The sequence below is a fragment of the Triticum urartu genome, chromosome 7A (assembly GCF_056163025.1).
Source record: "Triticum urartu cultivar PI428250 chromosome 7A, HENAU_Tu73, whole genome shotgun sequence".
Taxonomy (NCBI): domain Eukaryota; kingdom Viridiplantae; phylum Streptophyta; class Magnoliopsida; order Poales; family Poaceae; genus Triticum; species Triticum urartu.
The window spans coordinates 590,314,193-590,327,991 of record NC_141879.1 but is presented as its reverse complement, the minus strand read 5'-3'; the positions used below and the strand labels follow the sequence as shown (position 1 = coordinate 590,327,991).

The 13,799-nt window shown below is 46.7% G+C and overlaps 1 protein-coding gene across 1 annotated transcript; it reads right to left on the bottom strand.

Annotated features, from left to right (window-relative positions):
* Nucleotides 1-2,408: 2,408 nt before the first annotated feature.
* Nucleotides 2,409-5,214, bottom strand: LOC125522346 (Pentatricopeptide repeat (PPR) superfamily protein). Its single transcript, XM_048687408.2, has 2 exons — nt 4,528-5,214; nt 2,409-3,844 (listed from the first exon to the last, which is right to left on the bottom strand). The coding sequence occupies exons 1-2, from the start codon at nt 4,940-4,942 to the stop codon at nt 2,409-2,411; spliced, it is 1,851 nt and encodes a 616-aa protein (XP_048543365.1). The 5' UTR covers nt 4,943-5,214.
* Between the last annotated feature and the right edge of the window lie 8,585 nt (nt 5,215-13,799).

The following is a 13,799-nucleotide window of genomic DNA, read 5'->3' as shown; positions in this document are numbered from 1 at the left end:
CAAACAATAGAAACATTTGAAGGACCTTGGCATTATTATTTCATTACAAGACAAACAATAGAAACCTTGCAGTTGCATGAATAATAGCTTCAGTTGTAGCAGCTACTAACCTTGGTACATCTTTTTTGTGGGACCTGCCATATGAACCCATGATACAACCTAAACCTCTGAATTGCCCTTGGTGCAACGATAAATGATAATTGAGAGAGAGAGGGTGCAAGCTTCCTGTAACCAAAATGGTAACATAAAAAATCTCCATCATAGTGAACAACAGTCAACAGAGCATCCTGTAATTAAAGCAGCGCTTTCACTGCCCTGTCTATGCTATACACTATACTATGTCCGTGAAGGCAATTTGACTCGCTTTTCTAACACCGACTGTTTGTGAAACATAGCTTAAATGGCCCACTTATTATTTCATTTGTCAACAAAATATGCACTGTCAAGTCTACAGTGAGCATAGAAGATGTCTTTTTCAGGTACGCAGCCTACAGGAAGTTACACTACAATTTTGAAATATAGTATTTCCCTTTAACGTATGAATAAAGTAAAGTGAATTGAAGAAAAAACATCTGTTAGCAGCCACAAGCTTACAAGTATGGAGTGCTAAGAAGAACCAACTGTGTGGCTCTTTGTAGCAAATCTTTGGTTATCTGTCTGATAACTGAACTCAGAATGAACAGAGCATTTCTCTTTTTTCGAGAAAACGCAAATGGCTTTTGCGTTTCATTGCATTGGAAAGAAAGGGGAATTTACATCCTCCTAGGAGGCAGTTTTACACAGCCAAGAGGGGCTCAGTGGACATCCCAGGATGGTGGCAAAACGACCCTGAGCCCTTGAGCTCCGGCCTTTGCCCAACATCGGGTCTCGTCTTTAATCCTGTCTACCAACTCGTTCAGCGAGGGCCTCACATGGTCGAAAACACACGCGTTCCCATGCTTCCAGACCATCCACGGAACCAGGAGCGCCACAGACTTGAGCGCCTTGCGAAGTGCTGGCGGTGTCAAGTCCTTTGCGCGCAGCCACCAATCTATGAGCGAGCCATCGTGCTCGGGCGCCGGTGCCGGTAGGCGTAGCCAAGACAGGACCTCATGCCAAGTCTGCTTAGTGAATGGGCACGTAAGCATTAGGTGTCCAATCGTCTCCGGTTCTTGGTCGCACAGAAGGCATCGTGGGTGATGATGCAGGCCATGGCGCGCGAGTCTCTCCGCGGTCCAGCAGCGATCCTGGCATGCCAACCAATGGAAGAACTTCACCTTGGGCGGTGCCCAGCTCCTCCAGATGAGTTTCCAGGAGTTGCAGCTCGTCGCGCCCTGGAAGGTTGCCCGGTAGCAAGATTGGGCCGTGTAAACCCCGTTGGCCGTCCATCTCCAAAGAAGCCTGTCCGGCTCATTGGACAGCTCGACATGCTGAACTAGGTGCCAGAGCTTTAGGTACTGTCCAATCTCCGGGAGGCCGATCAGGCCATGGATGTCACGCGCCCAGCTGTTGCCGGCGAGGGCCTCCGCCACCGTTCTGGACTTCCTGCGCTGTTTGGGAATGCGCTGGATAAGCATGGGCGCAAGCTCGTGGACGGATTGGCCGCCTAGCCAGCGATCCTCCCAGAAAAGGGCCGTCTTGCCGTCACCGATGGTCATGGTCGTGGAGGCGTAGAAAAGCGCTCGCTCCTCCGCCGTGAATTGCAGGTCCAGTCCCTGCCAGGCTCGATCCGTGTCCGTGTGCGCGAGCCAGAGCCAGCGCAGCCGGAGCGATAGTCCCATGCGCTCGAGGTCCCGTACGCCGAGGCCACCATAGTCGAGCGGACGGCATACCCGGCGCCAGTTGACGTGGCAGTGACCACCGTGTGCGTCCGCGCGGCCGGCCCAAAGAAAACCGCGTTGAATCTTCTCCAGTTGCTTCAGGGTTTTCTTTGGAGGCGCTAGCGCTAGCAGTTGATGGATCGGTATTGCGCTGAGCACCGACTTGACGAGCGCCAGACGTCCCGCTTTGTTCATCAGCCAGGCTTTCCAGGAAGGTAGTCGGCCCGCCACCGCGTCGACGAGGGGCTGCAGCTGGACTGCGGATGGGCGGCGAGTGGAGAGGGGGATGCCCAGATAGGTGACCGGCAAGGCCACGACGGGGCACCCAAGTGGCTCCAACAGCCCCACGCCGTGGCCGTCGGCATGAAGGAGCGTGGCCGAGCTCTTGGCGTAATTCACCCGTAGCCCAGACGCCGTACCGAACACGTCCAGAATGCCTTTGACAGGGGCAATCTCCTCGGGCAGTGGCATGGCAGAAAAGCATCACATCGTCTCTTTCAGTGCTCTCATATTCAGCATTACATTGCTTATCCTGTAAGCAGTATTATCTGGACAAAAAATAGCCCTGCTGATCAGCAAAGCTATATGGGTAACACATCAATGTTTCTTTCACCAGTAGTCTCCACAAGTGCAAGCTCCATCTGTAAGTAGATGAAACCGATTTTTATCCCTGAGAGATATCTCCCTTCCATAGACTTTTGAAACAAACTTCGCAAAATTATGGCAGTCAACACAGATACGAAGATTCTTCATAACCCGGATAGTCAAGCCTGGAGGGGTGTTCATCAGTCCAAAAGTCACTGCCAGCTTCTCACTGTGACCAAGAAGCATGCGTTCTTTCTGCTCATCGTCAACATCATGCAGAACACAGCTCAGGTCCGGAACAAAGCCAGCTGCTTTAATATCAACATATATCTCCTTTATCTTAGCATCTATATCTTTCTTCCTGGGATGGAAACGATCACTTGAGCGGAAGGTGTGGATAACCTTGTCAAGAATTATCCAGCTCTGCCCTGGTTCCTTGGTCACTGTCTTCTCCAGCATTAAGTTCCTAACTCTGAAAACATCTTTCCACATTCCAGCAGCAGCATAAATGTTAGAAAGGATCACATAGTTTCCAGCATTTCCTGGCTCCATGTCCAGAAGCCTCTGAGCAACAACCTCACCAACACTAACGTTAACATGAACTCTGCAAGCACCAAGCAATGAACCCCAAATTGCTGGAGTTGGCTCAAATGGCATATCTTGTATCAAATATAAAGCCTTCTGTAGTCGTCCAGAGCGTCCAAGAAGATCAATAACACACCCATAATGCCCAATGCTGAGAACTGCATTTTGTTCTTTTACTATAAGATCGAATATGTCAAGGCCCTCATCAACCAGCCCACCGTGACTACAACCAGATAAAACAGCCAACAGGGTAACGCTGTCAGGCTTCACTTCTTCAGTCATAGTTCTAAAGAGCTGAACGACTTCATGCCCTATGCCATGTCTACCATATCCCATAAGCATTGCATTCCAACTGATGGCTGATCTCTGTGGCATGTGATCAAATACCCTCCTTGAGTATAACAGCTTGCCGCATTTGGAGTACATATCAATCAAAGAATTCTGTAGAACAACAAAAAATGGTAACTCTTTACGAAGTATTAGTCCATGAACTTGCTTGCCATAATCCAGGGAGGCCAGCCCAGATAATGAAGTGAGAAGGGTCGTAAAAGTAACATAATTGCATTGCATCCCTGCACTGTACAACTGCCTGAACAAGTCCAAGGCTTCATCATCAAGGCCCAGCTGAGCATAGCCAGATATAATGGCAGTACAGGAAACAGTGTCTCTTTCCGGAAGCATGTCGAACACCTTCCGAGCTTCTTGGATATTCCCTGCCTTGGCGTACATGTCAAGAAGGGAGCTCCCAACAAACATGTGCGACTCAAAATTTGTTTTGGCAACGAGAGAATGGACTTGCTTGACCTGGTGTATGCTTTGAGGGCCAGAACATGATGTAAGAACAGTTGCGAAAGTGAATTCATTAGGCTTGCATCCTGCCAGTTAAAAGTATAATGGATTACACATTTGATACATCGTATGCCGTTTGCTTCTTTGCAGGTAGGCGAATATATATCTAATTGATTCAGATTTGAGCATGCATGGAAACAAACACCCAAAGTGGAGGACCATGTACACAATTCAGTTGAATAACAATGACCATGTATACCCTCCGAGCATGGATACACTAGACTTGCATCTCTTTCCGGACGTCATCTTGAAGTGGAAATCAAGAGGCATATAACAGGTTGTTGGTAGAATTGCGGTGGCAAAATGATTAAGTTCTGTTAAAGGGCTTCAAATGCAGGACAAATGATAACACCGATAATGAAGATGGATCTACCGGCTCCTATTGTATGCACAACACCCGTATATCAGTATTCAGTATCAAGGTCTTCAATCATGCGTTACATCAAAAGAAATATTCCAACTCCAGCACTACAGATAATTCGCTGAACATAGGTTTGAATACCAAATGAGGGATAATGCTTATACAACGAAAATCTGTTGAAGACCAGAAATCATGCTACAAAATGTGGGCAGAGTTTCATTTCACTCTAGCACATATGCACCAAAACAAATGACATCTCTAGATTCCTATGCAGGTGCTTGTGTACATGGTCATTGTTATTCAACTGGTTAACAAAGACGTCAGAAGACGGGATGATCGATGATTTACCAGCTCTAAGCATCCGGACGAACAGCTCCAACGCCTCGGCGTGCCGGCCGCTCTGCGAGTAGCCCGAGATCATGGCCGTCCAGGACACCACATTCCGTTCCGGCATCCCGTCGAGCACGTTGCGCGCGTCGTCCAGCGCGCCGCACCTCGCGTACATGATGACCAGCCGCGTGGCCAGGTACACGGGCGGGCGGTACCTCGCCGTGACCATGTGCGCGTGCACCTGCCTTCCTTGCTTGAGCGCCCGCCTCTCGACGCACGCCGTGATGGCGGCGTCGTAGTCGTGGAAGCTCGCTCCGCCCCCGGCCACCGCCACCAAACCCGACGCTGTGGTTCGCCGAACCGCCGCACCACACATGTCGCGGCGTGCGAGGCGGGGCACGGCGGCACGCCGGAACCCGAGCGTCACGAGCATGTTCCTGCTGCCTCCAGAGAGCGCCGGGCTCGCACGGGCATTTCCTCGAGCACCTCGCGCGCGCCGCCGTCAAGGTCCCCGCTTATGTTCCTAGCCCAGCACTAAGCCTAAGGGAAGGGGGGCGCCTTGCACCGTCCGATCATCGATGGACGTATCAGACGACGAGACCCAAGATATCAGTACTGTCGCTCAGCGAACGCTTTGCTTCTGGTCTTCCACAACGTTCACGAGATGGTAACTCTTCCGATCACCACCAGAGCTCTCTGGGTTCTTGGGAAAGGATTGAGCCCAATCTCCAACTAAAGTAATCGATATCATCGAGAGGTGTATCAAAGATTAAAAACACATACAACAACTTACCATATCAATATGGCAAGATTGCATTCGAAAAGCAGATGTTTAATACTGTCTCCGATTAACTTTGTACCGAACCAACGACAAGTAATATGAATTGGAGGGAGTATCCTTGTTGTTCTCACATAAATGACATTAGTCATCACCGGTCCAACTTTTCTGGTAAGTTACTCTTGGTAAGGATACTCTCCTTCAGCATGAGCCACATGAAAATAAGAAAAAATAAATTTTGCGAGGCATTTTCAGCTTCAGATGAATCGGATGTCGTTATATGAGGCTAAAGATCTATCCAATGAATTGATTCTTTCTATTCAATACCACTTCATTCTGTCTTTATTATCATCAATCAATTTCACTTTATCTACCATAAGTTTGAGATCAATTCACTGCTTTTCAGTCTCCATTAAAGTGGTCTTCTAAATTCAAAGGCTTCCGGCCTCTAGCTTTAGTAGACTGGATAGTAATTAACTTCTTAAAAGAGATGGCATATAATTCGGGGAATCTTTCGGTCAGTGTATTATCGCCCAACCATATATCCTCCTAGAAAGTGTTTAGCTCCCCCCCCCCCCCATCACCCTTGTTCTAGCAATAGCTAAAATGTATAGTTAACATTTATCGAACTTTGCCAAAAGCAAAGTTCTCTTCTAGAGACATTTCTTTTCCAACAACATCTGCCATACACCATCAATGTTTTTCAATTTTCAAAGCCATTTCATCAACATAAACTGATTCATCACTTCCAGGTCCAACACCCCAAGACCCCAGTCATTTGGCAAATATATTGTTAGCCAATTTACAAGGTGATACTTCTTCTTATCCTTTGAATCATGCCAAACCATCGTAGCCTTGCTCGAGTTGATACTCTTCACCACACATTTTAGGACCTTCTAGGAGATCCACCATCAATAGAGAAAAATTGTTCGGCCCTACTTTGCTCTCCTAGGGTGACATGGGCGTTTACAGAAAACCTAGTCGCTTGGGTCCAGCGGCTGCGCTCTCCGCTCATCATCGCTGCTGGAGGAGGTCGTTGGGCGAAGCCCACGCGGCGGATGGCGGCTGATCCTTCCTGGTTGTTTTCGCACGGCGGTGGTTCGTGACAAGCGCAGGGTTGTGGCACCTATGGATGCGTAGTCGTGACAACATGGTCTAGCCACCTAGCTTGGTAGTGCACCCGGCGGGGAGAGGTGGCGTCCGAGAATCCTCCTATGGTTTCTCTCGGTGGCCGACTAAGATGTACGGCCATGGCGCTTGCCTCACATAATGTGACCGATGTTTTCAACATCGCCTCCAATCTGATCTGCGAGGTATGGCTCGGCAGCGGCACGAGGTCTAGGTTGGTGTGGAGGGACTCGTCCAGGTGTAGCATAGGATCGTCACCTTGGAAGTCATCATCGGTGATCTGCAACTCACCAATGACGTCGGTGTTTGCGTCAACAAGACACTGGAGTGTTGCCCTTTGCATGGGATCTTCTGGTGCATGGTGCCTCAGTTAGCCTGATCATAAGCAATGACGGCGTTGGAACGGTGGCATATGTTGGGTCGAATGTGGTCATTGCCATCTGGTCTAGTTCTGCCCTGACGTGTCGTCTATAGGATGATGTGGTGGTGTTGGTGTTGGGAAAGGTAGTAGAAAACAAAAAAATTCCGCACCTACGATCACCCAAGATCAATACGAATATGCATAACTGGTTGGGACCACGTTCATTACCGTCACCGAGTTGCAGCGTAAGAAGAACGTGGCGGTGTAGATCGTACTTGGAGTCCTTGAACGATCCCTCAACCCAAAGACCTAAAGCACGGCCTCTCTACTTGGTTGCAAGCGTGCAACCTTCACAATCCGGCAGTGCTTCACTGTCTAGAGCTAATCGTCATTGGAGAATTAGGGGGAGGAGATTAGAACCACACCGGGCTTCTAATTATGAGGACAAGAGGATTAGCCAAGCTCGGATTAGTCAACTAGGACCAACTAGACTAGAAATAGAAGAACTAGAGGAGGCTCCAAAACTTGTATGGACAATAGAGCAAAAAACCCTAGTATGTATAAGTTGGAGGAGGAAAGGGCAGCCACCAAGGGGGGAAAGTCTCCCCTTGGGGCGCCGGCCTAGGAGGGAGAATCGATCTCCTTCCCCTGGTCCAATTCGGGCCCCCATGTGGTGGGGGGGGGGGGCACTTCCTTATGGGCCCTTGTGGCCCATAACTCCTTCCACCTCTTGTCCTTTTAAGGCTCGTTGATATTTAAATTAAATATAAAATGTTCTAAATACTTTTAGACCATTTTATATATTTTTAACAACTTCGAAAACATTTTCTACCTATATACTCCCTCCGTCCGGAAATACTTGTCGGAGAAATGCATAAAAATGAATGTATCTAGAACTAAAATACACCTAAATGCATTCATTCCTTCGACGAGTATTTCCGGACGGAGGGAGTATAATATATAAATAATACCCGGTATTACCCGATGTTCACCGAAACCCTTCCGGTGACCCCAAAATGCTTCCGGATCATCTCGGAGCTATTTCAAATATTCATGAAATAATTCCACAAATATATTCTCATGAATCCCGTCCTACTAACACTCAGTAGATCGTGATTGCCCTAAGCTTGTGACCCCATAGGTTTGGTAACTCATAGACATGAACGCAAATGTTCGTTCAATGACCGGTGCTACCTCTTGAGCTTGGCGTTGGTTTTTTCCTTGAAGAGGAAAGGGTGATTGTCACGCCAAATATGCGATTCTATCCGAGAGGAACTCAAGGTCCCACCAAGGATAGAGCCGCATATTGAAACGCTTTTGCAAGGTGGATATCATTACATCATACCATTACATAATAGTTGGGGATACATACAAGGCATACAAATGCCGCAAGAATACATCAAACATCATACATGAGAACAACATCCGACTATGGATGAAACACAAACATAATCTCAAACCCCTGCTAGCCCAGAATTCTTCTGAAATGATGGCCTCCGGAGAATCGAAAAGGAAAGAACTCATGAAATGTTGCGGATGAGTATGAAATAATTCTCATAATCGAAAACAATTATGAGGGTGGCATAAAGCTAGAACCATGAATGTTCGAGAGAACGGACAAGATTTAGAGGAAAACTCTTCTTCGGTCTTCAAATGTTGAGAATGACGATGATGAACACCACCAAAATTGTTGAGATACCCCGGGAGAGTGAAAAGCGAAGAGGTTGAGCCAACAATGAAAATAATTTGAAATCGATCTTGAAAAGGCATCTGACTGATGAAATTCATTCTTACTTGAAACTTCGAAAAGAATTTGAGAATAACTCCGGGAAAATCAAAAGAGATCCTGGGAAAAGACCTGTGGGTTAGGGCCCACTGAAAAGAAACACCGTTGGAAAGGGTTGTTTGAATGAGAAATGATGCACCGAAATGATTGAAAGACTCAAATGAGGTGACAACCTCTAATTAATTTGAACACAAACACGAATCTTCTGAGATGTCTTCGACACTTTGGATATGAATAGAGAGAGGTGAGCGATTAAGAGGTGCACCGACATGGGAAAGCATTTGAAACGGGGAAAGGGATATGATCAACACTGAACGCTTGAATTGAATCCACCGGAGAAGAAAAAAGAACGAAGAATGATGAACTTGAAACTCCTGACCATCTTCATGATAATCACCGAATAAGAACATTGAAGGAAAGAATGAAGAAACTTCACATCCATAAGATGGATACTTGATTAAGAAATCTGAGTCCTAGAAGAAAAAGGGGTAGGAGGGCGGGAAAACAAAGGCAACTTGGGGAGGATGAAACAAACACTATTGCGAAGAACTGAGAATTGATCTAGCAAATATTGAAAGGATAGGATTAACTTGAAGAGAAGCACACCGGATGGAAAGAATTGACATGATAACCTCAATGATCAAGAAGGATTAGCACTCCCATAGAAATATGAGAACACCGCTTAGGAAAAGGTATGGAATTAACACTTAACATTGAAGCAACTCGAATACCACAACTCAAAACAAAACAAAGGATTTGGCACGCAGAATAAGCCGGAACAAACATATGATAGACCCCATATCGTATCATGTGTCTGTTGGAAGGATATCCTACGTGATACTTGAATTCCCACCTAAGAACTCCCAAAACTTTCTGGTTATGCAATCTAGTGTTGGGGATACAGGGAGGCACAAATATCTCACACAACTAACAAGTCCTACACTCCAACTGTATCCATCCGTCAACACATGGCCAAGAAACCTTCAGAAATCGTGTACCTCAGACCTTCGAAAATATCCGATATACTAGTTGTGGCAATACATTTGATCGCTCTCCCAGTACTGGGTGTCTTCAAACTACTCTCACCACAAAGAGTATAGAAGCATTTTCGATGTCGGCGAACTCTGGTATTCTGGAACTGAAACGATAAGCACTGTGGCAAAAACACCTTGGAGCTCAACTCCCCGGGACACTGCCACAACCCCTACATGTCAGGAGGCACCAAGACAGAATTCCTGTCACAATGATATTGCAACGATCCAACAATACCCGCGTGATCCTAAAATTTTTTTAAGTGAAAAAGGATAGAAGAGTGGAGACAAAACATCTACGTCGGGAGTCCTCACCAGAGCGACGAAGGGGCTGAGGAGTAAACATGATTCCTACTCTCCTATATATAGCTAGACTCAAAAAAAAATTCTTCTAGACTCAACAACGACAACGGTTCAATCAATTAAGGGGGCTCCTAAAGTCGGTAAGGCTCTGATACCAACTTGTCATGCCCAACATACGATTCTATCCGAGAGGAACTCGGAGGTCCCACCAAGGATAGAGTCGCATATTGAAACACTTTTGCAAGGTGGATATCATTACATCGTATCATTACATAATAGTTGGGGATACATACAAGGCATACAAATGCCGCAAGAATACAACAAACATCACACATGAGAACAACATCCGACTACGGGTGAAACACAAACATAAGCTCAAACGACATCCACCCTGCTAGCCCAGGCTGCCGACCAGGAACCAAACCCAAGATCGACGAAGAAGAAGAACTCCAAAACAAGTAAACATCGCTCTCACATTGGATCATCGCATTACCTGCACCTGCAACTGTTGTTGTAGTAATCTGTGAGCCACGAGGACTCAGCAATCCCATTACCATGAGTATCAAGACTAGCAAAGCTTAATGGGTAGGAAAGGGTAAGTGGTGAGGTTGCAATAGCGGCTAAGCAATGTATGGTGGCTAACTTACGAGTACAAGAGTTACTACGCAAACAGCCGCAAAACTAGTAATGATCAAGAAGTGATCCTGGACTACTTTTCAAACATAACCCCACCGTGTTCTCTTCTAGACCCACTCGAAAAGAGACTGTCACGGTTACGCACACGGTTGGTGTGTTTTAATTCGAATCTGGTGTCAAGTTCTCTACAACTGGACATTAAAAATTCCCATCTGCCACATAACCACGGGCACGGCTATCGAAAGTTTAAACCCTGCATGGGTGTCCCAACTTAGCCCATGACAAGCTCGCGATCCGCAGCGACAATCCTCCATCTCGGGACCCTCCGATCAGACTCGGGATCCTAGTGCACAAGACATTTCGACCATGGTAAAACAAATCTAGCAAGACCTCCCGGCGTGCCGGCACCCTGATAGTAGCCGCGTGTATCTCATCTCAGGCCACAACCGGATGGGACAAGCTGAAGGAAATATGCCCTATAGGAAATAATAAAGTTGTTATTTATATTTCCTTATATCATGATAAATGTTTATTATTCATGCTAGAATTGTATTAACCGGATACTTAGTACACGTGTGAATACATAGACAAAAAAGTGTCACTAGTATGCCTCTACTTGACTAGCTCGTTAATCAAAGGTGGTTAAGTTTCCTAGCCATAGACATGAGTTGTCATTTGATGAACGGGATCACATCATTAGAGAATGATGTGATTGACTTGACCCATCCGTTAGCTTAGCACTATGATCGTTTAGTTTATTGCTAATGCTTTCTTCATAGCTTATACATGTTCCTATGACTATGAGATTATGCAACTCCCAAATATCGAAGGAACACTTAGTGTGCTATCAAACGTCACAATGTAACCGGGTGACTATAAAGATGCTCTACAGGTGTCTTCGATGGTGTTTGTTGAGTTGGCATAAATCGAGATTAGGATTTTTCACTCCATGTATCGGAGAGGTATCTCTGGGCCCTCTCGGTAATGCACATCACTATAAGCCTTGCAAGCAATGTGACTAATGAGTTAGTTACGGGACGATGCATTACGGAACGAGTAAAAAGACTTGCCGGTAACGAGATTGAACTAGGTATTGAGATATCGACGATCGAATCTCAGGCAAGTAACATACCGATGACAAAAGGAACAACGTATGTTGTTATGCGGTTTGACCGATAAAGATCTTCGTATAATATGTAGGAACCAATATGAGCATCCAGGTTCCGCTATTGGTTATTGACCGAAAGTGAGTCTTGGTCATGTCTACATAGTTCCTGAACCCATAGGGTCTGCACGCTTAACGTTCCTTGACAATCGGTATTATGAGTTTATGTGTTTTGATGTACCGAAGGTAGTTTTGAGTCTCAGATGTGATCACGGACATGACGAGGAGTCTCGAAATGGTTGAGACATAAAGATTGATATATTGGACGATGTTATTCGGACACCGGATGAGTTCCGGGGGTCACGGATAAGTATCAGAGTGCCGGGGGGTTATCAGAACCCTCGGGGGAACTAATGGGCCAACATGGGCCTTGAGAGAGAGAGAGGAGAGGGCCTAGGGCTGGCCGCGCCCCCCTTGAGGAGTCCGAATTGGACTAGGAGGGGGCGGTGCCCCCCTCTCCTTCCTTCTCCCTCTGTTGGTGTCAAAACCGGCGGATCTCGGGTAGGGGGTCCCGAACTGTGCGTCTAAGGCGGATGGTAACAGGAGGCAGGGGACACGATGTTTACCCAGGTTCGGCCCTCTTAATGGAGGTAATGAAGGAAATATGCCCTAGAGGCAATAATAAAGTTATTATTTATTTCCTTATATCATGATAAATGTTTATTATTCATGCTAGAATTGTATTAACCGGAAACATAATACATGTGTGAATACATAGACAAACAGAGTGTCACTAGTATGCCTCTACTTGACTAGCTCGTTAATCAAAGATGGTTATGTTTCCTAACCATGAACAAGGAGTTGTTATTTGATTAACGGGATCACATCATTAAGTGAATGATCTGATTGACATGACCCATTCCATTAGCTTAGCACCCGATCGTTTAGTATGTTGCTATTGCTTTCTTCATGACTTATACATGTTCCTATAACTATGAGATTATGCAACTCCCGTTTGCCGGAGGAACACTTTGTGTGCTACCAAACGTCACAACGTAACTGGGTGATTATAAAGGAGCTCTACAGGTGTCTCCAAAGGTACATGTTGGGTTGGCGTATTTCGAGATTAGGATTTGTCACTCCGATTGTCGGAGAGGTATCTCTGGGCCCTCTCGGTAATGCACATCACTTAAGCCTTGCAAGCATTGCAACTAATGAGTTAGTTGCGGGATGATGTATTACAGAACGAGTAAAGAGACTTGCCGGTAACGAGATTGAACTAGGTATTGGAATACCGACGATCGAATCTCGGGCAAGTAACATACCAATGACAAAGGGAACAACGTATGTTGTTATGCGGTCTAACCGATAAAGATCTTCGTAGAATATGTAGGAGCCAATATGGGCATCCAGGTCCCGCTATTGGTTATTGACCGGAGACATGTCTCGGTCATGCCTACATTGTTCTCGAACCCGTAGGGTCCGCACGCTTAAGGTTACGATGACAGTTATATTATGAGTTTATGCATTTTGATGTACCGAAGTTTGTTCGGAGTCCCGGATGTGATCACGGACATGACAAGGAGTCTCGAAATGGTCGAGACATAAAGATTGATATATTGGAAGCCTATGTTTGGATATCGGAAGTGTTCCGGGTGAAATTGGGATTTTACCGGAGTACCGGGAGGTTACCGGAACCCCCCGGGAGCTATATGGGCCATAGTGGGCCTTAGTGGAAAAGAGAAGAGGCAGCCCAACATGGGCCGCACGCCCCTCCCCTCCCTTGGTCCGAATAGGACAAGGAGAGGGGGCCGGCCCCTCTCTCTCTCTTTTCCCCCCTCCGTGAATCCTATTCCAACTAGGATTGGGGGGGGGGGATCCTACTCCCAGAGGGAGTAGGACTCTCCTGGCGCACCTCTCCTAGGCCGGCCGCACCCCCCCTTTAGTCCTTTATATACGGAGGCAGAGGCACCCCAGAAACACACAAGTTGATCCACGTGATCTTATTCTTAGCCGTGTGCGGCGCCCCCAGCCACCATAGTCCTCGATAATATGGTAGCGGTGCTTAGGCGAAGCCCTGCAGCAGTAGTACATCAAGATCGTCACCACGCCGTCGTGCTGACGGAACTCTTCCCCGACACTTTGCTGGATCGGAGTCCGGG